Here is a 26,783-nt window from a genome sequence, read left to right on the forward strand (position 1 = left end):
CCTTAAAAGTAGCAGTATGACAACCCACCGTCCTCCCCAAAAGTCGGTCCTGGATCCGCCCCTGTACCAAACCAACATAAAGTTTTATTTTTTTAAGTGACACTATGTTAGGTTACTACATATTTCAAATTTACAAATAAAAGAAAAACATACAATTACACACTTGTTATGTAGTGTTGCAAACGAAGGACAATACTATATCACAAACATCGAAAACCAACCAAATTTTGGAGGGTTATACAACAGTAATGGCGCAAGTAACACATTCAAAGTACCTTAATGTTGAACACCACGGTCATATGACTTCGAACAACTAGAAACAAAGTTACAAGAAATTGAGAACTCGATTTTTTTCAAAGGACTCTATTTCGAAAAAGTGCTGAGATAAGTATCTCATCCAATTTTGTGGATGGTTTTCGACAGACATAAAAACCATCTTAATGCCGTTTAGAGCAATTTGATATCTGAATCCATTCGGGAGATGTCTTTCTTCTCTCCTCAACCATAGATTGGTGAGCAATGTACAAATTTTAAAACATTTCTCTCCGTTGGGAGAGACGTTTTATAACTACTGAATATGTATAAATTTGAAATCACTCGTGGCTAAGCGATTAGCGTACGTGCCTTTCCGTGCGAGATCTGGGTTCAACTCCCGGCAGAGTTCATGTGGTTCGAATTCCACGTTAAGATGTAGGTCAACGTCACGTATAACCCTGCTGTTGAAAGAGATGCTAAACTCAAAATCATGAAAAAAATGTAAAATTTAATGTATTGCTTAAAATGGCGTATTTGCAGGAACTTTTTAAAACTGTTTTAGATATACTTTGCTGCTATAATATTACAACAAGAATTTTTAGTAGGTGTAATTACAGTTAGTTCTGGGAATTACATAATTTTAAGCAGTATTGCAAACTTTAAGACTTTTACCGTATCTTCAGAACGATTTGAGATATCAAATTGCTGTAATCGGCGTTTTGATCTTGATATCTATTGAAAACCATCTATGCAATTGAATGAGGTACTAAATTAAACAATTTTCCGAAATAAAGACTTTTCGTAAAAGTTACATTTTCAAATTCTTAGGATTTTAGGATTTAGATTTCTGGGCTTTCGGCATCTAAGGCCATTTAGCCTTTCACGTTTTGAGGGATGACGTCCCTCGGCGAGCACACAATCCGGGGAAAGGGCAGGAAGAAAGGATGGGGGAAGGAAGGAAGCGGCCTGGGACCTATAAGTTAGGTACTACCACGGCATTTGCCTGGTGTGAATGAGGAAAACCTCATTCAGAGTGGCTGGCCTGAAAAGGCGTTTTACACTTTTTCGACCGAGTGATCCCACCGGGAGTCCAACCCGGGACCGCTCGCACCTTTGGTGCCAGCGTTAGCGGCTACGCTACGCCGGGGCCCCAAATTGTTGTAACTTTGTTCGTACTCATTCGAAATCCGTCGTATCATGGTTATAGTATTATACGCTAAGAGTACTTTGGATATGCATTACTCCATCTATCTCATTTGCGAAAAAAAAAACGGAGAGAGACCTTCCAGTTTCACATCCCACGTTTATGACGTCTAGGCAGTTTTATATATACTAACCATATATAAAACTACAAGAACTGACATAACTTAAGGGGCACTTCTGGTTGATGTGTAAAGTTGAAATTTGGCATGATTGTAGCTTTCCGTGACTAAACGACGGAATATATTTAAATTTTAAGTGGTTTAAAGGGGAGAGGAAGAAATTCCCCATGTTATTTAAATGGTCCTTTTTTGGACTTATAATCCCATATTTTAGATACTTGGAATTGAAATAAAAGCTTGAAATTCGGTATGCTTGTACGTTTTTGTTATCGTTTCCTAAATAAATCAGTAAAAATAAAAATTTCCAATCCTAGGGTGTTCTTATGCGGAACTGAAATATTCCCCATGTATATGTGACATTTTCTACAGCCCAAAATGTTTAGGCACCTCCGGCAGGATTAAAATGATGAAATTTGGCATAATTGTAGCCTTCCAGAATTCTCATAGAAAAATTGCCAAAAGTGAATATTTACCATTTTTAGGGGTCTAAAGGAGATGAAGAAATTCCCATGTAATTTAAATATGCGTTTTCTTGAGATACTAAATCTTATTTTTAGATAGTTGAAATAGGAAAAGAAACTTGAAATTCGGTAGAATTGTGGATTTAAAAGGTGCGAGGCTGTAGGTTGAGTAAAGGAGGGGGTCAGGGGCGAAGCCCCCAGCTGGGCCAAATTTAGGAAATGTTAAGAGCAAATGAATGAAATTCACTCGTGATGCAAAGGCTGAGACATAAGAAACGCGATTATGTGGGGGCCGAGCCCCCAGCTAGCCAAATACAGCACAACTTGTTCAAAACGGAATCGCAAGAGATTGAACTATCTTTTCAAATTCTTAAAGTTTCCACATTACATAAAATTGCTCACAAAGATTACTATAAATCTGAATTATACTAATTTTAAGTTTTTAACAATAGGAATGCATGTCTTTTTAGGAGAATAGATTCTCGCTGATTTCATTCTTATACTGATACATGTAAAATCCCGTAATACAATTACCAATCAAGTAATTATTTATTACACTTGAACACTAGATTTCATACCGTATTTCACTGCACTCCACTACTTTATGGTTCCTTAAACTATAATGCAATACATTTTAGGAGCTTTGTTTTGCAGCATTGATCCAGATAAATTCATATTATTTGATCCTGCATTAGCGAACCATTCCCAAACGATTTCGTTAATATACTTGTTGGCGGTTTTCCTTCATTTTGTCTTGATTTGGTCATTTTCTTGCAGCCATTCATCCATTATTGGATCAAAAGATCCAATATATTTCAATCAAAAATTTTTTCTTGTCTTATATCTGGAGAACTACATAGTGTTGTCAAACCAAAACTATCAGTTAACTCAGGATGTTGTGCTTATTCCGTAAGAAAATACGAAAACTTGATTTTGGGCTGTTCAAAAATTTTGTGCCCCCTGATTCAAAAACTAATTATTGGCCAAGATCCCAATCTTTCGGTGCTCTTTTTTGAATCATTCCTAAAATTCTTTTTTTATCTTTACATTTTAGAGCATCATAAATCATCATCATACATTTTAGATATCATTTTACATGGAGCATCATACATTTTAGAGCATCATCTTTCCGCACTCAAATCCATCATTATTTCCCGTACAGAGAGTTCGTGCTTCTTTCTAGTTTTGATAACTTTATAATTGAAAGATGAGACAACTTAGCCATGATGTTCAATATTTAAATCTTGAGAACAAACTAGTTCGCTAAGGTGTAAACATGTCAATCAATTGTGTTGTAGGGTTAGTAGGCCTAATAAGAATATTCTACATGAATTTAGTCGTTTCCATTTTCATCTATCCTAGAGTTGTTGGCAGAGCCATAACTAGGATGGGGGTGAGCGGAGCGGCCCCTCAGGCGCTGATAGCAAGAGGGCGATGAACGAGCAAATAGAAAGGGAAAGTGTTAGAAATGAGTAGGCCTAAATGACGCATCGCCCCGAAAAAGTATTGGCGCCCTATTAAATCAATATTGTTCTTGGTTTGCAAACAAATAGATTTTTTAAAATTATCTTGATCGCTCCGCTCTAGGGATGAGCACGCGCGAGTTTTCTTTGAAATTCGACTCAACTCAACACAGACATCTTTGAGCTCGAGTCGAGAGCTCGGCTCGAAAAATTTCCTCCAATTCGACTCGAAACTCGAGACGAGCCAAAACGAGTCAGCTGTGTTCAGCTCTTTTCAAATACCCTAAATAGACAATATAATTATTATCAATGATACTACATTATTGATACTACTATTATCAATGTATCAATGTACTACTATTAATAGTACTTATTATTATTATTATTATTATTATTATTATTATTATTATTATTATTATTATTATTATTATTATAACAACATCGTGTAGGAACATGAAGGATAGGCGGTTTGTATCTGAATACTAAAAACTAGTTGACTGCCGACCTCGATAGTCGTGAAGTTTAGGATTCAAGGACATCGCTCATGAGGTTCTGGGTTTGAGTTCCAGGAGCGAGTATTCGGGTTGAAGCCAAAAATTGTTTGAGCTCCTCCGTGGCTAAGCGGTTAGCGTACGCGCCTTTGGCGTGGGAGACCCGGGTTCGATTCCCGGCGGGAGCTCATGTGGTTCGGATTCCACGTTAATCAGTAGGTCCACGTCTCATATAGCCTCGCTGCTGAAAGGGACGCTAAACTAAAATCAACTCAACAACTCAACTCAACCAAAAATTGTTTAAAGTTATGCCCCGGATTAGGGTTGTTAACGACAGCTCATTCACTATCGAGCCGAACCAAGTAGTGAGCCGAGCAAACAGCTCACCCAACCGAGTCGACTCAAACCGATAGGTCATCCCAACCGGCCGGCTAGACCTGAACCAAACCGAGCTGATGGCTAACCCCAACCAAGCCGGCTCAGTTTAGCCGAGTCGAACCAAGTCGATGGACTCGTTTCAACCGAGCCAGCTCGACCCGATGGCGTACCTGAGCCGAGTCAAACCGAGTCGGCGGGTAATCCCAACTGAGCCGGCTTGGGTCATCGGCTCAATTGAGCCAAGTCGATGGCTCATCTCAACCGAGATGGCTAAAGCCATCGACTCAATTGAGCCGAGCCGATGGCTCATAACAACCCATCCAGCTCGAGCTGTTCGCTCAGTTAAGCCGAGCCCAACCGGTTGACATCACCACCCGGGTTGTGCTTCTGCTTGGGCTCAAAAATTCGATCATGCATGTCTCAGCCTTGATGGTGAGAACTATAGTATATACTTATATTGGTGCCCACACTTGAGGCTGTCTCGTTATGAAAGCCTATTGTCGTCTCGTTATCGAGACGAGACGAGACGAGATGCGAGCAGTGTCCCCTCTCGTGAGCAACACTAAAATTATTCCACATTACTGTATATATTTCTCATGGCTTTCGCTATCCAGTCTAATCAGGCCATGATTTCAAAACGAGCTGAACAAGCAAGCCATTTGTCAAACTCGACTCGACTTAAAACTCGACCTAAAAACCAGTGACTCGGCTCGGAACTCGACTCGAGAAAATTACTTTTGACTCGACCCGAAACTCGACTTGAATTCGAGTCGAGTCGATTTTTAGCTCGACTTGTGCCCATCCCTACTCCGCTCGGAACCAAAATGTTTCCATAAGAGTCACAAAAAGCTTTTACTTATTACTAAAAAAAAGTTACAATATGTGGTTTGTTAATGTCGATGTAATATACAAGGTGGTGAGTAATGATTTATAGTGTACATAGGGGCGCTTTCAAAATCAGAAACGGTCAAAGTCTGAAATACGTATTCGGCGTTTTGATGATAATGAGTTTGTTGAGTTAATCATGCTTTTCTACCCAATCGGATCAATCACCACGGTGAGAATGAAGGTACGAAAATGAGAGAGGTGAAGAGACACAAGCAAGCTGCTGTTTTCGCAGGAATATTAAAAATGAAGGTAAATAAGGTAAATAATAACAGTTTCGAACTTCAAACAGTTGTAGAATAGGAGCTTAATGGGTCAGAATTTAACCAATTTCGTCTTTTTCAAAGACTAACCACTACCAGTGTTTTTTCTCATTCCATTGACATATGAAATGATTTCAATTTGAATGAATTGTTAGTGAATTTTTATATGTTAATTAATAATAAGTAACCTTGAATTCAGAACTTGCATTCAAGTCATTTCCATAATTTCAAACATATGTAGTAGCCAGTGGCGCAGCGTGCTGTAAAAAACTGGGTAGACAGTCACACACACACACACACAAACATATATATATAGGTGTGTGTGTGTGTGTGTGTGTGTGTGTGTGTGTGTGTGTGTGTGTGTGTGTGTGTGTGTGTGTGTGTGTGTGTGTAGGGTATTTGTTTTTTACTTCTATTTTTAGTTCTGATATTTCGTACTGTATTAAGGATGGTGATATACACTAATCACTATTCCAAGTAAGACGATCCCTGATAATTCATAAATATAGTATTAATGTTTAAGTTTTCAATATATGTTTGCTCTGTTCTTTTAAGTATAAAATTTTATAATTAATGAAATTTGGTGTATAGTATTTTTCCCCGAAGTATAGATTTCTGAATGGTACCACATTTGCTAGAAATGGGGCCATTACTTCCCCATGCCCTCTTTAGGGATAGTCATGTCTAAATACCTTAGAAATGAGCTGTAAAGTAAAAAAAAGTGATAGAAGTAAAACACCTAACCTAATACCAAATACCTTACCTAATACCTTACCGTTTTGTAAATGAGCTCCATACCCTGTTCTTCATTTCGGCGAAAATATTAATAGCTCTTTCTTTGGATTCAGGTATCCTACAAATCTCCACACCAAATTCTTTATTATAAGTGTCCGTAATTCAAAAAGAGTGTCCGTAATTCAGGAAGAGCGTCCGGAATTTGTTATGCTGTTCGTTAAGTAAGTTTTCACTCTTATCAGGGCACTCATTGAATGTTTTCAATCAACTGAAGTTGATGGAATGCTCAATACTATATTTAGCAGCTTTGCTGTTTCCTGATATACGCTTTGAAATTCATTACTGAGAATATATTTCAAGTATTCGGTAAGAGAAATGTGTTGGTCACTATCGGAACATAACTTGGTAAGTTCATTCTTAAGCTGATCTGAGCAATAAATATTAGGAACGGTCAGTGATGTAATGCTAATATTTTAGGTGGGTATACGCTCTATCCTTTGTTACACACACATACACACACACCCGCACACAAACATATATATATATATATATATATATATATATATATATATATATATATATAGAGAGAGAGAGAGAGAGAGAGAGAGAGAGGTGTTTCATAATTCCTATTACAGTGCTTGGGGATTGTAACTAGACACGAAAAAAGTAAGAAAAAATTTATTACACCGAACTCGAAAGCGGCACCCTTTTCAAGTTACAAGCAAGGGAAAGTGCAGAAAATTGAACTTTGAGCATTAATTCCTCAAAGACTAATATTGTTAGAAGAAGTTGTAGTGTGGTGAATTTCAGGGGACATCATACTTGTATTTTCGAAAAATGTCACATTTAAGATGTTTGGGAATTACGCAAGACTTAATTAAACCTTGTTACATTTAATCCACAATTAGCTATGAGACCTTGACTTAATTTGTGAAATTCTGTATCTACTTTCCCCATACTCTCTAACTTGGTATTTTCAGACAACACAGGTGTGGTTTCCTCTGAAATTCACCACAACGCTTACCCTAACACTTATTAGTTTTTGTGCTATTAAGGTTCGAACAAGCAAGATATGTATGTGAAGTAACAAAAATAAAAATGTGGATGCAAAGCTACTTTTTGAAGAATAGTTATCGAACCATTTAATCTATCAACCAGAGACTAAGAAAAAGATTACTTACAGTATCACAGGTTAATTTAAGACCATAATGCCAGTTCCGAAGTTAGAGTCGGGTAGTATAGATATACCCATCTAGAACTCTAGTCCAATAATTTATTTCGGGTCGAGGCTCAAGTTTCCCGCAGGAGCAATTCAAAAAGAAAAAAATCGCAAACGACAATCTTATCGAGCGAAGTAGTTCAATTGCTAGAGCGTTCGCCTCGCATTCGGGAGGTCGTGCGTTCGATTCCCACTGCCGACCATCCTGACTGGGGTTTTCCTCAGTCCTACTAAGCAAATCTTGGGATAGTACCTACTAAACAGGCCATGGCCGATATCTTCCAAAATTCTTTCCATTGTTATTATTGTTGTTAGGTATCCAGTACCTAGGTATAAAATGGCCTGTTAGCTGCATCTGGTGATTCTTAAATAAATGAAATGAAATAAAATAAAAGAATTACATACCCTGGAAAAACGAAAAATAGATAAAGATAAAAAAATGCTCTCCTCCTAAGTCTTTCCTAAAAGATATAAAGTTGTAAACTAAAAAAATGGGAGCTTTTCCACTTTTTAAATTCAAACTTGAATTTTTAAGATTTTTTAGAAATTAAAACCGAGGAAGCAAATAAGAAACCCCACAAGTCTAGCTCTTCTAAATAGATTACAACTTCCGTGATGAGACATTTTCTCAGATAATGAAAGGTGTTCCATCACTGCTTATTAAATTATTAAAACTTGTGCACACTGTCAGACAAAAGGATTTGCACAGGACGCTGCCCGAACTTATAAGCTGATGTACTATTCCAGCATTCACTTAATCTGTCAAAGAAAAGCTTGGAAAGAAGAGTGAAGATGGCTGACTATCAATTTTTTTTTTAAATTAGAATTACTCGGAATGCTGTTTTCAGCTAAATTTGAACCTGGGCCGTTCACACAGGTGTAGATTCCTGTAATAATAATAATAATAATAATAATAATAATAATAATAATAATAATAATAATAATAATAATAATAATAATAATAATAATAATAATAAATTGGTGAAGAAAGTGTGGAAACCCTTTGCAGATCAGCTATCTTGACAGGTTTTTCTTCATTCGCATCACGCAAATATCGGAATAGTGCAATTAGTCTCCTTGTCTCCTTGTAACTTGTAGGTCACAATTAGTCAGTCTCCTTTGCAATGTCTTTAATGAAGGACCCTCTGATATCTTCGTCATCAAGCCGGAGTTGCCATAACAACCTTTATAATGTGAAATCAATAAATTAATAAATAAATGTACTTATGTCTTTTTCTGAAGTAGTACCTGGCAAATTAACTTGTTCTTTAGAGTTTTCTTCCCTATTTCTCGATAACTTTGTTTTTACATTTTCGCCAACGGAATTTTTTAACCAATTTTTTCCTTTTCCTTTTTAACCAATTTTCTAACACCTTTTTGAATCTCTTGCAAATTGCAAAGCAACACTTAATTCATCAAACCAAAAAAGAAAGTTTGAACACTACTAAGCAAATGGAGTTCGGCTACTACAAGTGACGGCCCTACTGAAATTTTCAAAGATTGCTGTGACATGCTCACACGCTAGGTCTCTTTTGACTTGTTTTCTACCTCCTCCTGTTAAATTTTCTTCAAATATTTTTTCTTTGAACGAAACCGAAAGAACAAAGAGAAATGTTTACTTTTACTCCAGGCTTTTTTTTTTTTTTTTTTTTTTTTTTGTCCAGTTGGTTGCGGAAAAACTACTACTAGTACTAGCTGCTGAGTATTAATGAAAATCAATCGCCACTTTCTTTGATGCCAATTGCGGCTAAGAATGAGCAGTACTAATCCGAAGTTCGCTGTTGTATTTCATGGTATTGGGAACGGCGGTGATAGCTTCAACTAGACCGACGATAGGTCACGTTGTTTCGATATTTTTGTTCGATTTCTTGGTGAAATATATTCATTTAATTTCCTCTTACCTAGTGTTGTAAATAGAAAAAAAACCGTTCGTTTTTTTTAGAAAAAAAACATTGCCTCTCGTTTTTTTCCTAAATTTCGTTTTTTTTTAAATAGTCATTTGTAATGCATCTTACGTCTATTTAAATATGAAATATTTTTTTGTAGGTGTAATCACCGTAAAATGCAACATAAATTAAACGCTAGACACTGATACGCTACAAATATTTTACAATTTACATGAATAAAATACCTATTAACAATTCGGATTTCAGCAGTTTTCATCAATATCAACTAAGAAATAAAAGTAGAAATGAAATTTTGTTTTTTCTTGAAAGCAGGCCTTTAATATGTACGAAAATAATGTCACGAACAGTGTAAAATTCAAACAACTTGTCTAAAGGTAAAAGCTAATACTAATTTGCTTAATAGTATTTTTCTAAATATCATATATAAATAATTTGTCGACTAGATATATATGATATGCAAAGCCAGCTCTGCCATATCTGTAACACATGCATTTGCATAGAGCGGCAAGTTTGGAGGGTCCGGCAAAATCTGTTATAAGTAGAAACCGGATGTTTAGGGATTAAAAACTTGGAAAATGGGCAGGCAAATAGGCACTTAAAATTCTAAAAAAAAAGCAGTAAAATAGGCACTAAAATGTAACTCGAAATAATGAAGATAAATACTCAATACAATTTAAAAAATAGATTCGTCATAAATAGTGTTCAAAGAATATAGCAACATACCTGTTTGTTAATGTCTTCTTTTCATTCTATATGTAAAAAACGAAGCTAGAGAGAGAGAGAGAGAGAGAGAGAGAGAGAGAGAGAGAGAGATTGTAATGTACCATGTGCTTGTGTTATTTACAGTATATAAATTATATGTATTTCCCAATTAAGTCTTATTCAAAGAAAATGCATAGAATACGCAACATTAGGCACTAAAGCAATTATTTAGGCAGTGAGGGCCGAAATAGGCAAAATAAGCAAAATGAAGTTGGCTTAAATCGAAACTATAATTCCCGATATAAAATTTAAAATGTTATTTTTGATCATATCTTTAGCATTAAAGAACATTAAAGAACATTTTGCCTAACATCCGGTCTCTAGTTATAAGTATATTATTTAAATTAAATATTTCTTGTTGGAAACAGACTTCATGATGATGATAGTTACACTTACTAAGTTGACCTATTTGAATACTACCTTCATTTGTTTAGGTTGCATTAGTTTAAGGTCACATGGACAATGTTAAAGCAAATAGTCGAATCAATCCGAGCACAATTGCTTGATTGTTTTCAAATGCAAAAATCCAATTCTCGAATAGTAGCGAATATCTGTTCCACTTAGTAAGTTATCACAGTTTTGATATGACAACTAATCTTGTTTTTGTCAGAAACAAGTTCCTTATCATTGAAGATAGAAACAAGCTTTTTAAAAAATGTTAACAGATGTAGAAGAAAAATCAAGAAATAAAGATAAAAGAGCTAGTTGCACTGAAATTGCAAACTGATACATTGAGATTGAAGCTGGATATTGAATTCTATAAAAAGGATTACCATCTTTCCTCTTCAGGTGTGTTTGCTTTATCTTTCACTAACATAATAGATTTATATTTAAAAGAAAAAAACAGACAAAACGGGATTGCATTTTTAGTAAGTATTTAAGTCTTTCTGAGTGCAACTGCACTTACCCTCCCCTTCATTGTTCATGCTGAAGTAGCATACTCAAAATGATGACTTTGAAGATTTCTTTTCTGGAGAAAGGGGGAGGCGGCAAATTATGCCAAGCACGGGGTGACAAATTGCCTAGGGCCGACCGTGTGTATGATGATGAAAGTTGGTAGTTGATAATAATGGCACTTCTTGTATATGTATATACAAGACATGAATGTATGATGACACAATTTGAAGTAATGCAGGGTGTTTCAAAATAATATTAGGGTTTTGAAACTTTGTAGTATCTATTACAATTAACTTACAATTATAAATATTATATCAAATGAAAGAGCAACTCAAACAGTTTTGTACGCACGCATGTACATACATTGTTTCTTCTGTCTGCCGTTAGAAGGAGCAAGTAGCAAAGATGGAGACTAGAGAGCAGAAAGCTTTTTGTGTTTTAATAAAGATTGAATCTGTACAGTGCAACTGTCTGTGTGAAGAATATTAAGGAGACGCTTGCAACTACGTCCTTATCGTTTGTAGTTGCTACAGGTCTAAAGCCTACAGACTACGGTTTACGTGCCAATTTCGCAAGTGAAATATTGCTGCATAACAATAAAGATTTTCTGGATCGTGTCGTCTTCAGTGATAAATCGATATTTCACCTAGGAGCTAATGTGAACACTCATAATGTTTGCATCTGGCCGTCAGCAAATCCTCAGGAGATGGTACAGTTGAAACGAGACTCCCCTAAATTGAATGTGTTTTGTCCCATATTGCGGAAAATTTATGGGCCTTTCTCGCCTATCGACTAGATGTGTACCGTGTGACGAACGAATCTCACATCGAACACTTGTAGCAAAGAATGTTTGAGGTGCTCTTTTACTGGATGCATTGCTTATAATTGTACGTAAAATGTAATAAGTACTACGAAGACTTAAAACCCCGATATTCCTTTTGAAACACCCTGCATTTCTCACCAACAGTGTTAGAACTAAGATGTAAAAGGAGAGAAAATTTTCCTTATAAATTTATTGTTTACAACAACGATATTATTATTAGTCGAGATTATAACTACAACAACAACACGGTTTAGTAATGTAATCAAATGTACACCAGGTGGCCAAATTTAAGATAGTTTGCATCTGTCTGGTAGCAGTGTTGCCAGATACAGAAAATTTTAATTCCGGATTTTAGAGGGAAACTTTGGGAAAATTATCTGTTTTGTCTCTATTATTTCCCTCTTGTTGGCTACATCGAAACAAACGTACCAGTATCTGGAAGTCTCGTCTTTGCGCTACACAACGCACTATAGAAATTTTAGTAGGATAATTAGGGGAAGTACAGTTGAGGTTTACACTAGACCTTGTTCTATAATTGGAACGATAACTGATTTTTTTAGGTAGAATGAGATTTTTTATTGACATGCTTACTTTATTATATATCGTCACAATACTTGTAGGATATATTACAGGGATACCAAAGCTTATTTTAAGATAATTTGTGTGTGTCTGATAGCAGTGTTACAAGCTACAGAAAATTTTAATTCCAGACTTTGGGGGCAAATTTTGAAAAAAAAATCCCTTTTTTGTTTCTATTATTTCCCTCTTGTTGGCTACACTCGAACAAACGTACCAGTGTCTAAAAGCTTCGTACTTAATCTACACAGCGCACCATAAAAAGTTTCACTAGAATAATTAGAAGAAGTACAGTTGAGGTTTATAATAAACCATTTTCTGGAAATGGTAAGAAAATGGCGAATTTCTGAGATAGAAAGAGATATTTTTTAAAATTTCATGCTTACTTTGTTAGATATCGCCATGATACTTGTCGGGTATGTTTTTGGAGTATCAAGGTTTATTCTCAGATAGTTTTCGTCTGTCTGATGGCAGTGTTTCTAGCCAAAACAATTAATTCCCGATTTTAGGTGAGAAATTCGGAAAATTTCCCCTTTTCCCTTTATTATTACCCTCTTGCTGGCTACATTGAATCAAATGTACCACTACCTGAAAGCTTCCTCTTTGGCCAACAGAACGCAACATAAAAAGTTTCAATAGGATAATTAGAGAAGCTGTAGCAACGGGATATCTGTTGATTTTTGCTTCTGAGGCGTAAAAAGTGTCAAAATTTCATGTGTATGATGACAGAAATTTTTTTCTTTCCCTCTTTGAATTGAAGCCACCAACTTCAGGATTTCACTAGACCTTGTCAACACGCCAAAGAATTTTTTTAAGTGACTTGAACCCATATAGCAGCAGTGGTGCTAGATACAAAAAAATGAAATTCGGTTAGGGATTTTTTTGTAAATTTTTACTCCTACATTTCCCTCAATAATTTCCCACCCGTTGGCAAGACTGCAATGTAACTTACACCAAAAATAGCCACATCTATTTTCTAAAAAACAAGGCATTAACTATATCAATCGAATGAATGGTTTTTGAGCAATAAGTCACTAACTGAAAATGTAGGAAAACGCCAAAAATGACCTGGGTCCGGAAGGAATAATCACACAATTTTGCTCGTATAGGTACAAAGAAACAAACGATTTTTAAGTTACGAGGGCTCTGACTCAAGTTCTGTTGATTATTTCAATAATCTGCAACATAAATCAATAAATAATAGTTGCCAGAAAAAAAACAGACATTTGAAAAAACATGAAAAAGAACGATGTTTTTATTGAAAAAAAAACTTCACAGAAAAAAAAAAACGTTTTTTTACAACACTACTCTTACCCCTTGAACTAAAATAAACACTCGTTTCTTCAGAGCCTCTTTACACGATTGGAAAGAAACTGGTTCCATCCCGTATTGCGTTGCTCAAATTGTATCCAATAGGTAGACTTCGAATTTGGATCAAAGAGGGCGTGAAAACTGTGGTCATTGCTATGTCAAAACCGAACAACTTCAATGCCACCATCTGGATATACGCCCTACTTTGATGTGGCATGCTCATACGCTAGGTCTTTCCTACCCTCCTCACCACTCAACTCTATTTCCCACTGATCTTTAGAAACAAAGAAATTCTAAGTTTCCAAGAAAAGCATTTAGAAACAGCTTGGCTTTATTTTATTATGGTACCAGAGGTCAACTTTGAGAAGGTAAGGACAGCGCATGTGACATCTTGAGGAAAAATGACTGCAGCTCAGAGTGATGTTTTCCATTACAGAAGGAATTCTCAGAAAACTTGATTCCCACATCCCGCAAACGCAAACATTTTTTTAAAAAAATCCAGACATGATTCGCGACCACAGCCTGACGACTAGCTTTTCAGTGATTTTTTTTGTTTTGAAATACAATACATGAAAAGTATATTATTATTATTTTTTCTTTTTAATTAAGTCAGTATACTATGAATCGAATGTAGCGTATACCCACGTACTTCCTAAATTTTAGGTGGTTATACGATAGTTTCCAAAACTTAGAGGTGGGTATACACCGTATACCCGCGTATACCCTCCATTACATCCCTGGAACGGTGGATATAAAGTCATTCAGTTTGTCGTATGGAAGAATTTGTTGATACATACTAAATTTTCTATAATTTATTAGTTCTACAATGGCAAGATTTTTGTACTTTTAAAATCTTTCATCTGCACAATTATTGAGCGAAGAATCTAATATAAATAAAATAGAGTTTGTTTGTGTGTTTGTCTGTCTTTCTGCCTGTGTGCGGTCTGAGGATCAGACTAGTGGACCGAGTTACCAAAATTTGGCCACGGGTACCTTGGTCTAGGCCTCAGACCAAGACGAATCTTTTTTTTTTCTAATTCGAACCAGGGGGGTCTCAGGGGGTGTTGACCGGGACATGTAAATGTACTTGTCACTAGCGAAAAACATAAAAGTGATAGAATTACCAATCTCAACTTTTCGTTAGGAGTCTTTTTTATTATTATTATTCTGATGTTGAAGACACATAGGGGCAAAATATATATACTAATTCTTCAAGGGTATGTTATAACAATTTAACATTTTATAGAGGGAGCTCCAAAGATGGTTTAAAATAAAAACAAATAAGAAATAGCAGTCTGTTTCTGTCACTTACAAATCCAGCTTAAAATAAACAAGATAGACAACCCTGTAAATGCAGACAGAACTGCAAATGTCTTTTCGCAGGTACTACTACTACACAGCGCAAGTCTTTGGACTTTAACTTCTCACGTGGCTGTTTCTCCTATGCTTCTATAGCTTGATGCAAGTTAAATGAATGCAGCAGAGGAATAATGTTCAAGGTTTCGCGAGACGCTTTGCTTTCTGTCTTTCATATGGAAGCATTTTTTAAAAAACGGTCAGAATAAATTATAGGAAATTTTAAGTTCAGAACCTTTAAATTGCAAAATTTTAAGTTAGTATTTTAGGCTTAATGGATTAAATTCTAGGTTTAAATTCTAAAGGATAGACGCTGTCTACCCCTCCCCTCAAGCCTCACCACTGGTAGTAGCCAAAGTATATTTTGGATTTTAAACACAAATATTAAACATATTATTCACCTCCATATATCAATATTGAGAAATTCGCGAAGAAAGCTTCTGAGTTTCCCTTACATTTCACAAAATATTTTCTACAGTGAAAGATTCGAAATTCAGAAGTTTTTTGTGTGGTCACATACAGAATAAAGTTACAAAAGTTTACAATTATTAGTGGAAATTAATACTGTCACCCATTTCGAACATTTTAAAAGCACATAGTTTCTAGTGTATTGAAATTTCATTTCTTATCTATAGTATGAAACGTTGTAAATAGTTGTACTGTAAATTTTCATCACTGTTCTTCAAGTGGATTTGTATACAACCAAATGAGGTTTTGTAAAGTTTAACAAAAAGTCCAAAATAAGTCTATTGTGGAATATTCTGAAAATATTTGCAAAATATACGCATAGTTTCTACCGAAATTTTCAATAGCAAATTGCCCGTTCTTCGCACGGAGAGAATATGTTTCATTTTGGACATACAGTGCAATGCGGGCTGATCTTGAATTAAACGGTATGGGAAGTGTCACTGTTCGTCTGAGCGATCCCGAAAACTATGGATTCGACACTAATATCGGCCATTTTCCATCATTTTTATATATCTCCCTGTTGAGTCCTAATTTGTTTATTTAAATTGTTTAGTTTTGTTTAAAGATGTTTGTTCAATGTAACTTGTTATCTGTAGAAGAAGAAGAAGCAAGGTATAGTTGCTTGTTGAAACTGTGCATAGCAGCAGTGTGTGAGTGAGCGCGTAGCCTATAGCTGCAACATCGTAGTGTTCAATGTGCATTTTATTTTAACTCGGGAATTGTAAGAAATATTAACAATATTATTAAATCGAATTATTAAAGAACGAACCAGCGTTTGTGTGATACAGTCCATCATAAAGATTTGGTCCTCCGGGCCGGATGTTAATACGTGTTTATGTGTTTTATGTGACCTACGTGCTAAGACTTGTGTATTAACAAGAAAGAAAAAACAGTGTGGACGACAATGGAAGCTTACAATTCCCGAAAGTGTGTTTTAAAAGGAAAGGTCACTCGTGCTGAAAACTGCATAAACAGTATAACAGAACAGGAAGACATTAGTGTAGTTCAGGTCTACAAAAACAAAGTGAGTGAATTGTCACGTGAAACAAATGAGCTTTTGTTTCTAGCCAGTAACTTGTGTGCCGAAGAAGAAATTTATTTGGTGCAAGAAGAAGAGCTTGCTGCTATTGAAGATAGACTTACAAAGCTTAACGTGAAATTAGTGGGAGTGCAGGGTAAATTATCTCACGCTTCTTCTAGTGATTTGAATAGTCAAAAAACAGAACAGAAATTCGACTTCCAAAATTGCAGTTGCCATGCTTTAGCGGGAACTTAAATGATTGGCTTTCGTTTCGTGATTTGTTTATCGCAGCAGTGCATAATAATGAAAAATTGACGGGTGCACAAAAACTTCAATACTTAAAAACTAGTCTGCAAGGTAAAGCAGCAACACTTATTCAATCAATACAAATAACTGACGATAACTATAAAGAAGCTTGAGACCTGTTAAATGTAAGGTATCAAAATAAACGAGAATTAGTCACGTCTATCTTGCAGCGGTTTGTAAGTCAAGGTCAAGTGCAGCGAGAATCAGCTGGCACGTTGCGTCGGTTGTTGGATACAAGTGTTGAGTGTGTGCGATCGTTATCAGTGTTGGACATAAAAGTAAACGAATGGGATCCTTTGCTTATATTTCATATAACAGAGAAGCTAGACAGTGAAACAAAAAGACATTGGGAACTTTCATTGTCAGACAGTGAACTACAAACATTTGACCAATTGGTGAAATTCATAGATCATAGGTGTCGCGCATTAGCAAGTAGCACTTCAAATGCAAAATCGACCCCACCCAGTGAGCCAAACAAGAGTAATAAAAGATCAACAATAGCGCACCATACTTCAGCTCAATTTTCGTGTTGCCAGTGCAAATGTAAAAATCATCCTTTGCATAAATGTGATGACTTTCTTTCGCTGTCAGTTGACGAACGTCATTCCTTAGTGAAAAACAAAGCATTATGCTTCAATTGTTTACAATCTAATCATAAACTGTCCAGTTGCAAATCAGCATTGTATCTTGAGTGTGGCAAACGTCATCATACTTTACTTCATTTTCCAAATAAACAGAACACAGGTGTTTCAGTGGGGACTCATTTTACATGTGAAACTAATGTGCAACATGCAGTGTTATTACAAACTGCGGTAGTGATGGTGAAGGATTCATATGGTAATTTACAACCTGTGAGAGCCTTGTTAGATTCAGCCATTGAAAAAAGCTTCGTGTCAGAAAACTGCATACAACGACTCGGTTTACAAAAACAGCCGATTTATGTACATGTTTCGGGACTGAGTTCCAGTAATGTTGCTCGGGCAAAAGGTGTTGTTAATATTGTGTTTACATCAAGTTATGATGTTAAATCAGAGTTTTCTATAGAAGCGCTAGTGTTGCCAAAGGTAACAGGTATGTTACCAAAACGGTATATTCATAAAAGCAAGCAGTGGTCGCATGTTAACAAGTTAACATTAGCAAATCCGAATTTTAATGTTCCTGACAGAATTGATCTGTTATTGGGTGCAGATATTTACCCTCAATTACTATTGGTGGGTGTGTGTAGTGGTGTTAATGGTTCTCCCGTAGCAGTGAATACCAAATTAGGATGGGTGTTGTTTGGTTTTATTGGCGACGATCAAGTGCGACGTAAAGAATTCACAGCGTCAATATATCATATCCAGTGCAACAGTGAAAGAATTTTGCAACAGTTTTGGGAATTGGAAGATATTCCTACACAAAAAATAATGTCGTCAGAAGAAAAGCAGTGTGAAATTTATTTCGAGAAGACCCATCAAAGAGATGAGACAGGTAGGTTTCATGTGCAGTTACCGTTTCGTGACAACAGTGCAAGACTTGGTGAGTCACGTGAAGTGGCAATTAAACGTCTTAAGCAAGTAGAAAGTCGTTTGAAGAAGAGGCCTAAAATGCGTCAATTATATGTAGATTTTATGCACGAGTATGAGGTACTTGGGCATATGGAGATTATTCCAGAAAGTGAAATACTGAAACCAAACAGTGAAGTGTGTTATTTACGACATCATGCAGTGCTAAAAGATTCCAGTTCTACGACAAAACTGAGTAGTTTTTGATGGTAGTTGTAAAACTTCATCAAATGTGTCATTGAATGATAAGTTACTTGTCGGACCTAGGTTGCAGTGTGACTTAATTCCATTACTTGTGCGTTTTAGACAACATAATGTGGCATTGACTGCTGATATTGAGAAAATATATAGACAGGTGAGAATCCAACCAGAGCATAGAGACTTCCAGCGAATTGTGTGGCGTGAGAAACCTAATCTTCCGATCAAAGATTACACACTTGTGACGATAACTTATGGTACAGCTTCAGCACCATATTTAGCGGTGAAAAGTTTGTAGCAATTAGCGAAATATGAAGAACAATCATTTCCTATTGCAGCGGCTGTAGTAATGCAATACTTTTTTGTTGATGACTTAATCAGTGGTGCCAACTCAGTTAGTGAAGCAATTCAGTTACGAGAACAACTCAGCGTATTATTGCAGAAAGGAGGTTTTGATCTGAGAAAATGGGCATCTAACAGTCCCAACCTTTTGGACTCCGTACCCTCTCATTTGGAATAAGCGACGAGCAGTTTAGACTTTGATAGTAGTAATTCAGTGAAAACGTTAGGAATTCAGTGGTACCCATTAAATGATGTATTTTCGTATAATGTCAATCTTGTGTCAGTTAAGTCAGTTGTAACTAAGCGTAACATTTTATCAGAAAGTGCAAAGGTGTTCGATCCATTAGGTTTGATTTCTCCAACTACTATTATTGCGAAAATATTATTGCAAGAAATTTGGAAACTAAATTTAGAATGGGACAGTCCAGTTCCTGAATGGATTTTGAGAAATGGAGGAGTTACTACTCAGAGCTTTCTTTATTGAAAAACATCAAAATCAATAGGTGTATCAGTATCACTCAAGCTACGAGAAGAGAGTTAATAGGATTCTGTGATTCTTCCGAAAAGGCCTATTGTGGAGTGGTGTATATGAGGTCTGTATCTCAAGACGGCCAAGTGAGTGTGAACATTGTTATGGGGAAAACGAAGGTTGCTCCAATCAAACAAGTGTCTTTGCCACGATTAGAGCTCTGTGGTGCATTGCTATTAGCTAAAATGATGAATCTCATATTAAATTCATTACGTTTGGAAGTGCATGATGTAATTGCCTATTCTGACTCTACTGTTGTGTTATCGTGGCTGAATTCGGATTCAAGCAGATGGAAAGTGTTTGTCGCGAATCGTGTAGCAAAGATTCAAACTCTTTTGCCATCAGTGAAGTGGCTCACAGTGGATTCAAAGTTAGTCAACCAAGAGGAAAGAAAACATATAGTTTGTATGCATGTTTATGTTGATACCTCCATTATTGACAATTGTTCATCGTTGGTGAAACTTGAGCGAACTGTTGCATATTGTAAGCGCTTTAGTAATAATTGTCGTGTGTCGCAAGGAAACAAGCACACAGGTCCACTTATAGTAACAGAACTTTTCCATTTATATATTGTTTCAATTTTTACAGTTCTTTCAAATTTTGTACCAATTCATTTCTTTTGTGTATCTTGAACTAGATCGTTCAAGGGTGGGGGCTATTCTGAGTCCTAATTTGTTTATTTAAATTGTTTAGTTTTGTTTAAAGATGTTTGTTCAATGTAACTTGTTATCTGTAGAAGAAGAAGAAGCAAGGTATAGTTGCTTGTTGAAACTGTGCATAGCAGCAGTGTGTGAGTGAGCGCGTAGCCTATAGCTGCAACATCGTAGTGTTCAATGTGCATTTTATTTTAACTCGGGAATTGCAAGAAATATTAACAATATTATTAAACCGAATTATTAAAGAACGAACCAGCGTTTGTGTGATACAGTCCATGACTCCCCTTCCCTACGTTGCACCGTCAAAGTGAAATGATAAAAGCCATCCCAGGCCCGAACCTCATCTATGTTGAAAATTTGATCGAGATCGGTTGGGTGGTTCAAAAGTTATGAAGTCACAAACATAGTTATTTTCAATTTTATACGTATATTGGACTAGATGTATAAAGGGGGTTCAACAAGGTTTGCACAATGGGCCATAACTTTTTTGATAATTGCTAGGACAATCAAATTTAGTAGAAACTAACCATGACATTTCTTCACAATAGGCAAGTTTACATTATATTCAGGTTCTACTTTGAACAAGTTTTTACTATATATATATATATATATATATATATATATATATATATATATATATATATATATATATATATATATGTAGATAGATAGATAGATAGATAGATAGATAGATAGATATAGATATACAGCAGGGTGTTTCAAAACAACTCCGACAACGTTTGGGAGGTAATTCCTAACACCAAGATAACACAGAAAGTATAGACCGATCTGGGTGCACAAACGCTTCCTTTCGGAGTTATAGGCTATCAAAAACATGAAAAAAAACTTTAGAGGTCCGTAGCTCCAAAACCATGGGACCTACTGTAGTCGGATCAAGACTTGACTTAGAAACTACTACGTGCGCTATCCAAAAATACATGTTTCAGAATCCTAAGGTACCCACGCAACAATTTTTATAAAGGGAGTTTGCCTACGTGCATATAATTTGAAGTGCTCACCAACTATCCATATAAAAATTGCTGCGTGTGTACCTTAGGATTCTGAAACATACATTTTTGGATAGCGCACATACTAGTTTCTAAGTGAAGTCTTGATCCGACTACAATAAGTCCCATAGTTTTGGAGCTATGAACTTTTAAATTTCATTTTTTCAAGTTTTCTGCTGCCTATAACTCTGAAAGGAAGCATTTGTGCACCCAGGTTGGTCTATACGTTTTGTCCTATCTTGGTGTCATATCTATATCTATATCTATATCTATCTCTCTCTCTCTCTCTCTCTCTGTATATATATATATATATATATATATATATATATATATATATATATATATATAGTTCGCGTGGAAAGTATTGACGCGACACAACGACACAAGTGAAAACTGCAACCACAAATAAAAAGACACCGAACATACTACAAAATAAAAGTTAGAATATTTACCGAATAGTCAGTATTTTGTTGAACCTCCTTTCTTCTTGTTGCATACTTTCAGTCGTTGTGGAACATTCAAGGCGACATTTTGGAGGGTAACGAGTGGCAAATTGTCCCAAACTTGCCTGATGGCAGCTTTCAGCAGAGGCAATGTAGAGATGTCCCTACACTGTAAACGTCTCTTCATGATAGACCATAGGTTTTCTATGGGGTTTAAGTCTAGACTTTGCCCTGGCCAATCTTCAAAAAATGGGACAGAAGCATCTTTAAGCCAACATACCACACTTTTGGCTGTATGACAAGGAACTCCATCTTGCATAAAAAAAGACGTTCCACTTTTGCAAATGACGATTCCAATACATCGTTTAATAGCTCGAAATAGACAAACTGATTCATGGTCTAACTGATTACCCTACAACTAATTATCCTACACCACCATAACTAAAGGAACCCCAGACCATGATGCTGACTGGGTGTTTTACAAATGGACAGGTGTACTGGGGGGAAGGGTGGGATCAGCACCAGGAGGACGGTGCATACGCTGGCAACCATAGTCACTGACAAAAACGTGGCTTCATCAGTCCACAACACTTTTTTCCAGTCATTAACAGTCCAGGTATCTTTTTATTATTATTATTATCTTTTTTTACAAAAAGCTAGTCCTTTTTTTTCGATGATTCTTTGTAAGAAGGGGTTTCCGACAAGCTCTGTAACTTCGTAGCCCCGAGTCGTCATGAATTTTCTCCTGCACCGTCCGAAGGGTCACATTACCAAGCAATTCAGGATTGTTTTCTTTTAATTCCCTAGCTGATAAAGAAAGTTGGTTCTGGAGCTGCCTTTTGATGATCTTTAGCGTCCTTTGAGACACTTTCCTAGGCCTACCAGACTTTGGTCTTGGACTGGGCATTTTGACTTCTTCGTTCTTAATGCGTTCCACCAAACGTTGTATACTACTTTTCTCAGCTTTAGACCCGTTTGCCTAGAGATATCTTTGGATTTTTTACCAGCTTCAGACAGGGTAATGACCGCCTCAGTTTCACCAGGTTTCAGCACATAGTAAGGCATTTTGTCACAAAGAAAGTAGATAACAAAAAAAAAAAAAAAAAAAAAACGCAGAGTAGCAACAAAATTACACGAAATACGAAGAGTACGTGTACACGCCAAGTAATCCTGTCGACCACCAAAGCAAGTTGAAACTTGTTATTTCACAGTAAGCAACATAACAAGTGAGTGTTTCTTGCCAGCGAGTGACAACAGTTTAGGCGTCAATACTTTCCGCGCGAACTATATATATATATTAGGGTGTACCGAAAAAAAACTTTTTTTCGAAATGTTAAGGTGGGTAGTGCGGAAAAGTGGCCATTTGTGACCAAAAAGACGCCAGATTTTTTTCAGATTTTTTGGAGGTCATTTAGGTGGCGCGCATCGACTTTGAAGTTTTGGTTATGCAACCACGCACAACCATTTCACAAAATTCTTAATAATTGATTATTTTATGTAATTATTTGTAGGTTAAAGTAATTTCTCATTTGTTCCTGGCAAATATATTAAATTTGTGCCTCAATGGGTCCTATGTTATTTACGTATTATTTTTGGCTAGAAAAGTGATTTTCGGCTATAATTCCTTTCTTTCTATGGATTTTTCCTAATTTCTTTTCAGTTTGAATTTTTTCGATAGTTTCTCGATATAAAACACTAAAACACGGTTTTTCAGCGTTCAAATTTATTACCGTTTCTCAGTCTCTGTCCAGCTCTTCGCTTATTTTCATTGCTAATTGTGCTATGAAAATAAACCAGAGCTCACCACGAGGAGGTAGCTGGACTGCGAGCTCCACCCACCCACCCACTCCAAGTTATCATAGTAAACAGAAGTTTACTAAGAGGCTAGCTAGGATTTTCTTTTAGTTTTCTTCTTTAACTTTATAGTCACTTTTTGTTTGAAATGTCGGCATATGTCCTCTAGATTTCAATTTTGCTTTGATGTAGCCCTCACGCGCGCTGGCGCCGAAAACGGAAGAAGCAGTCTCTGTAACAATTTTCACAAGTCGCTCTACACCAGCGTTTCCCAACCGGTGTGCCGCGGCACACTGGTGTGCCGCGAGGAATAGAAACAAAATTATTAATTTTGTAACAATCAAATTGCAAATGTAGGGAAAATTTATATTTGTATTTCACATCACTATGAACCTCTACTATGAATCTACAATTTTAAGTTTCATACCGGGTTACTGTTCTGTACATTTCTAATGTTGAAAAAAGTATTTGTTATCATTGTTATGACCATTATTGCTTCTTTACTGCTGCAGACTTCAACAGTACCAAAGTGTCAGTGGCAGAACAATGTAAACTTGAAAATTTAAAATATCATCCAATCCTTTCGAAAAATTACCTACATTTGTGTTTTAAAAGTAGAAGAGATGTGTTTGTTCGATCATTATTTAGTGATCTTACTTCTTAGTGAAAGGTTGGATACAATTTTTAAAGAGAAAGCGTATTTTTTAAAAACCTGAGTCCAATATTTCATTGCAATTGTTTTCTATTTTTAAATTAGAATGAAAAATAAGCATAATGATTTACCACGGGGAAAAAACAGTGATAGAGCTTTCTTCTCTGTGAGAAGGAGATCAATAATCACAGAAAAAATACCACTGTGTTTTATATTTACAGTGTGCCGCGAGAATCGAAGTAACACCCGTAGTGTGCCGCAAGTTGAAAAAAGGTCGGGTGCGACACCTTGGGTGCGACAGGGGAAGTCTTGAAATTCTACTATTTTTTTGTTTTTAATTTATTCATCTACTTCTTCATTTGTCATCTTCTTAGTCAGCGGAGGCTCGCGGAGGGAGCATGAAGCCCAATCAATCATCTCATAGTATTGCTCTGCATTAAAATTGATGACTGCTAAAACAAAAGTTCGTATTCTCTTTCCATTTGTCAATCCTCTTGCTTTCTTAATTCTTCTCCAGCCAAGACTTCTGATGTCTGGATTTTGATCCGTTACTAAAGCCAGCAGAAGATTTTCAGGGTGAGAAAAAAATGCTTCTTGTTGAATGACCCTATCAGTCAGATTTCTCAAGTGGTCTCGAAGAAATCGGGACAAGTGGATCATATTCCAGAGGTGTCGGGCTCCGTCAGTTATCAAGGGTTTCTTCTTGATCTCAAACCACACCGGTGCGTACACGTTTATTATATACCTTACAAGAAGTTGCAGCTGTTCAGAGGGGTGGGTTGTGCTTACATACAGCCGAAGAACACGGCATGCTGTCGTTAACCATCGTTACTGGACAAGTGGCCCAGGCTTTTTCCTCGCTAGACTGCGAGGACAAACGCCGCTCGAAACAGCTGAAGAGATATCCAACAGATATTGTTGATCCGTGCTTAAATCTGTTATACCTGACATTTCTTTCACCCAGGGGATTGTGATAGGTTCAAACTTACAAATTGGAAGATTTTCACAGGTTTGTATGGCTGTTCCAATTGGTCCTGAAAGTTTTGACGGACCTTTCGTGGCGCCATCTAATGTTGTAAATAAGTGGCGAAACGGCAATTCGTTCAAATGAAGAAGACAAACTGCGTGTTGGAATGGTTTGCTGACTTTTTCTTCAATCAAACGGATGACTCCACCTTTCCATCCTGTATTTACCGGTGTGCCGTCACATCCGATCACTTGTATATCACACAAATCAATGTTGTTCTCTACAATGAGATGAAAAATACTATTTTTAATCTCCTCGGCAGTTCCAATTGAGGGCGTTGTGTGCCCTAAATAAACACACCCTGGTTCTTCTACTAAACACACATGTTCTTCAAAGACATCTTTTCGGTAAAAACGATCTCCTTTTTGCTCCTTTGCTAAAGTTTTATCTTTACGCCCATCAAAGTAAAGTCCACTGATAGGTTTTTGATCTGGTTTTGATGTAGACTCAATTTCAGCTCGAAGTTTTTTTCATTTCTCGCGCCACTTTGTTTTTATTAACAACATTATCTTTGTTGGCATGTGAAATCATTCCCACATCTTCCAAAGTAGCAGATACTATAAGAGCAAGCAACTTGTCTCCTCGAAGCCACTGTTCTATAAGCAGCTGAAGCAACGGCTTTTAGATCTAGACGTTTCTGTGGTTTTCCTGACTTTGAGGCTGATGCCACTGGCTCAAACTCCGAATCACTTGCTCCAGAAATATCAGTTGCACTTGAAGAGTCTTCTTTTACCGGAGATCCGGTCCTCCTCCTCTTCATACTAGTATCTGAAATACTTGTTTATGATGCAGACCTCTTCTTCCTTCTTTCAGCTTTTTTTTTTTTGAATTATTTTCGCACTAACAGAACATCTACAACATATCACAGTTTCAGTCATTTTCACCGATATCCAGAATATCGCTATGTTCGGCTGCTTTCAAAAGAGTAGCCCTGTAGTGACCAAGCGGTCAGTGATTTCTGGTTGAACCTGTTGAAACTTTTTTTCAGGATAAGAACATCTACAACATATCACAGTCTCAGTCATTTTCATTAAAATCTAGAATATCACTATCTTCGGCTGCTCTCAAAAATGTTGCCCTGTAGTAGCCAAACGATCAGTGATTAGTGGTTATCCCCATTAAGGAGACTTTTTCTCAGGATCACAATGTCTACAACATATAACAGTTTTAGTCATTTTTACCGAAATCCAGAATATCGTTATCTTCGCCTGTTTTCAAAAAAGTGACACTGTAGTGTCCAAACGGTCAGTGATTTGCGGCTGTGCTCATTGAGACTTTTTCTCAGGAACACCATATCTACAGTATAACATGGTTTTAAGCAATTCCACCGAAATCCAATTTCCATAAAGATTGTGCGGGCACCTTTCCCATTTCGAAGAGGGCCATAGCCTCTGCAACCCTTTCCTCGCAAAACCCACAAAACCCGTATTTCCTACTTTGAAGTCATCTTTGCATCGGCAGAGTTTCGTTTCTTTAAATTGACCCTTTTAATCAAGAGGGCCCATTTTTGAAAAGGGGATCTTTGCCTCCCTTAACCTCTTTTCCGAAAGAAAAAAATACGTGTCGATTTATTTTCGGTTTACTATATATGTGCCAAATTGGAAGAAACTCTTATGAGTGGAAACCGTTGTGAAGCTACCTCCTTTACATTTTCATTTTTTGGACTTAACCTGTTTTTGCCCCAAAGTCTTC

At 36.5% G+C, this 26,783-nt stretch overlaps 1 protein-coding gene across 1 annotated transcript; it reads left to right on the forward strand.

Annotated features, from left to right (window-relative positions):
- Window positions 1–16,476: 16,476 nt before the first annotated feature.
- Window positions 16,477–18,650, forward strand: LOC145687490 (uncharacterized). Its single transcript, XM_081760950.1, has 2 exons — window positions 16,477–16,725; window positions 17,070–18,650. Exons 1-2 carry the CDS (start codon window positions 16,477–16,479, stop codon window positions 18,648–18,650), a joined length of 1,830 nt encoding a protein of 609 aa, XP_081617076.1.
- Window positions 18,651–26,783: the final 8,133 nt, after the last annotated feature.

Source organism: Thermobia domestica, chromosome 6 (assembly GCF_964235325.1).
Source record: "Thermobia domestica chromosome 6, izTheDome1.hap1.1, whole genome shotgun sequence".
NCBI classification, from domain to species: Eukaryota; Metazoa; Arthropoda; class Insecta; order Zygentoma; family Lepismatidae; genus Thermobia; species Thermobia domestica.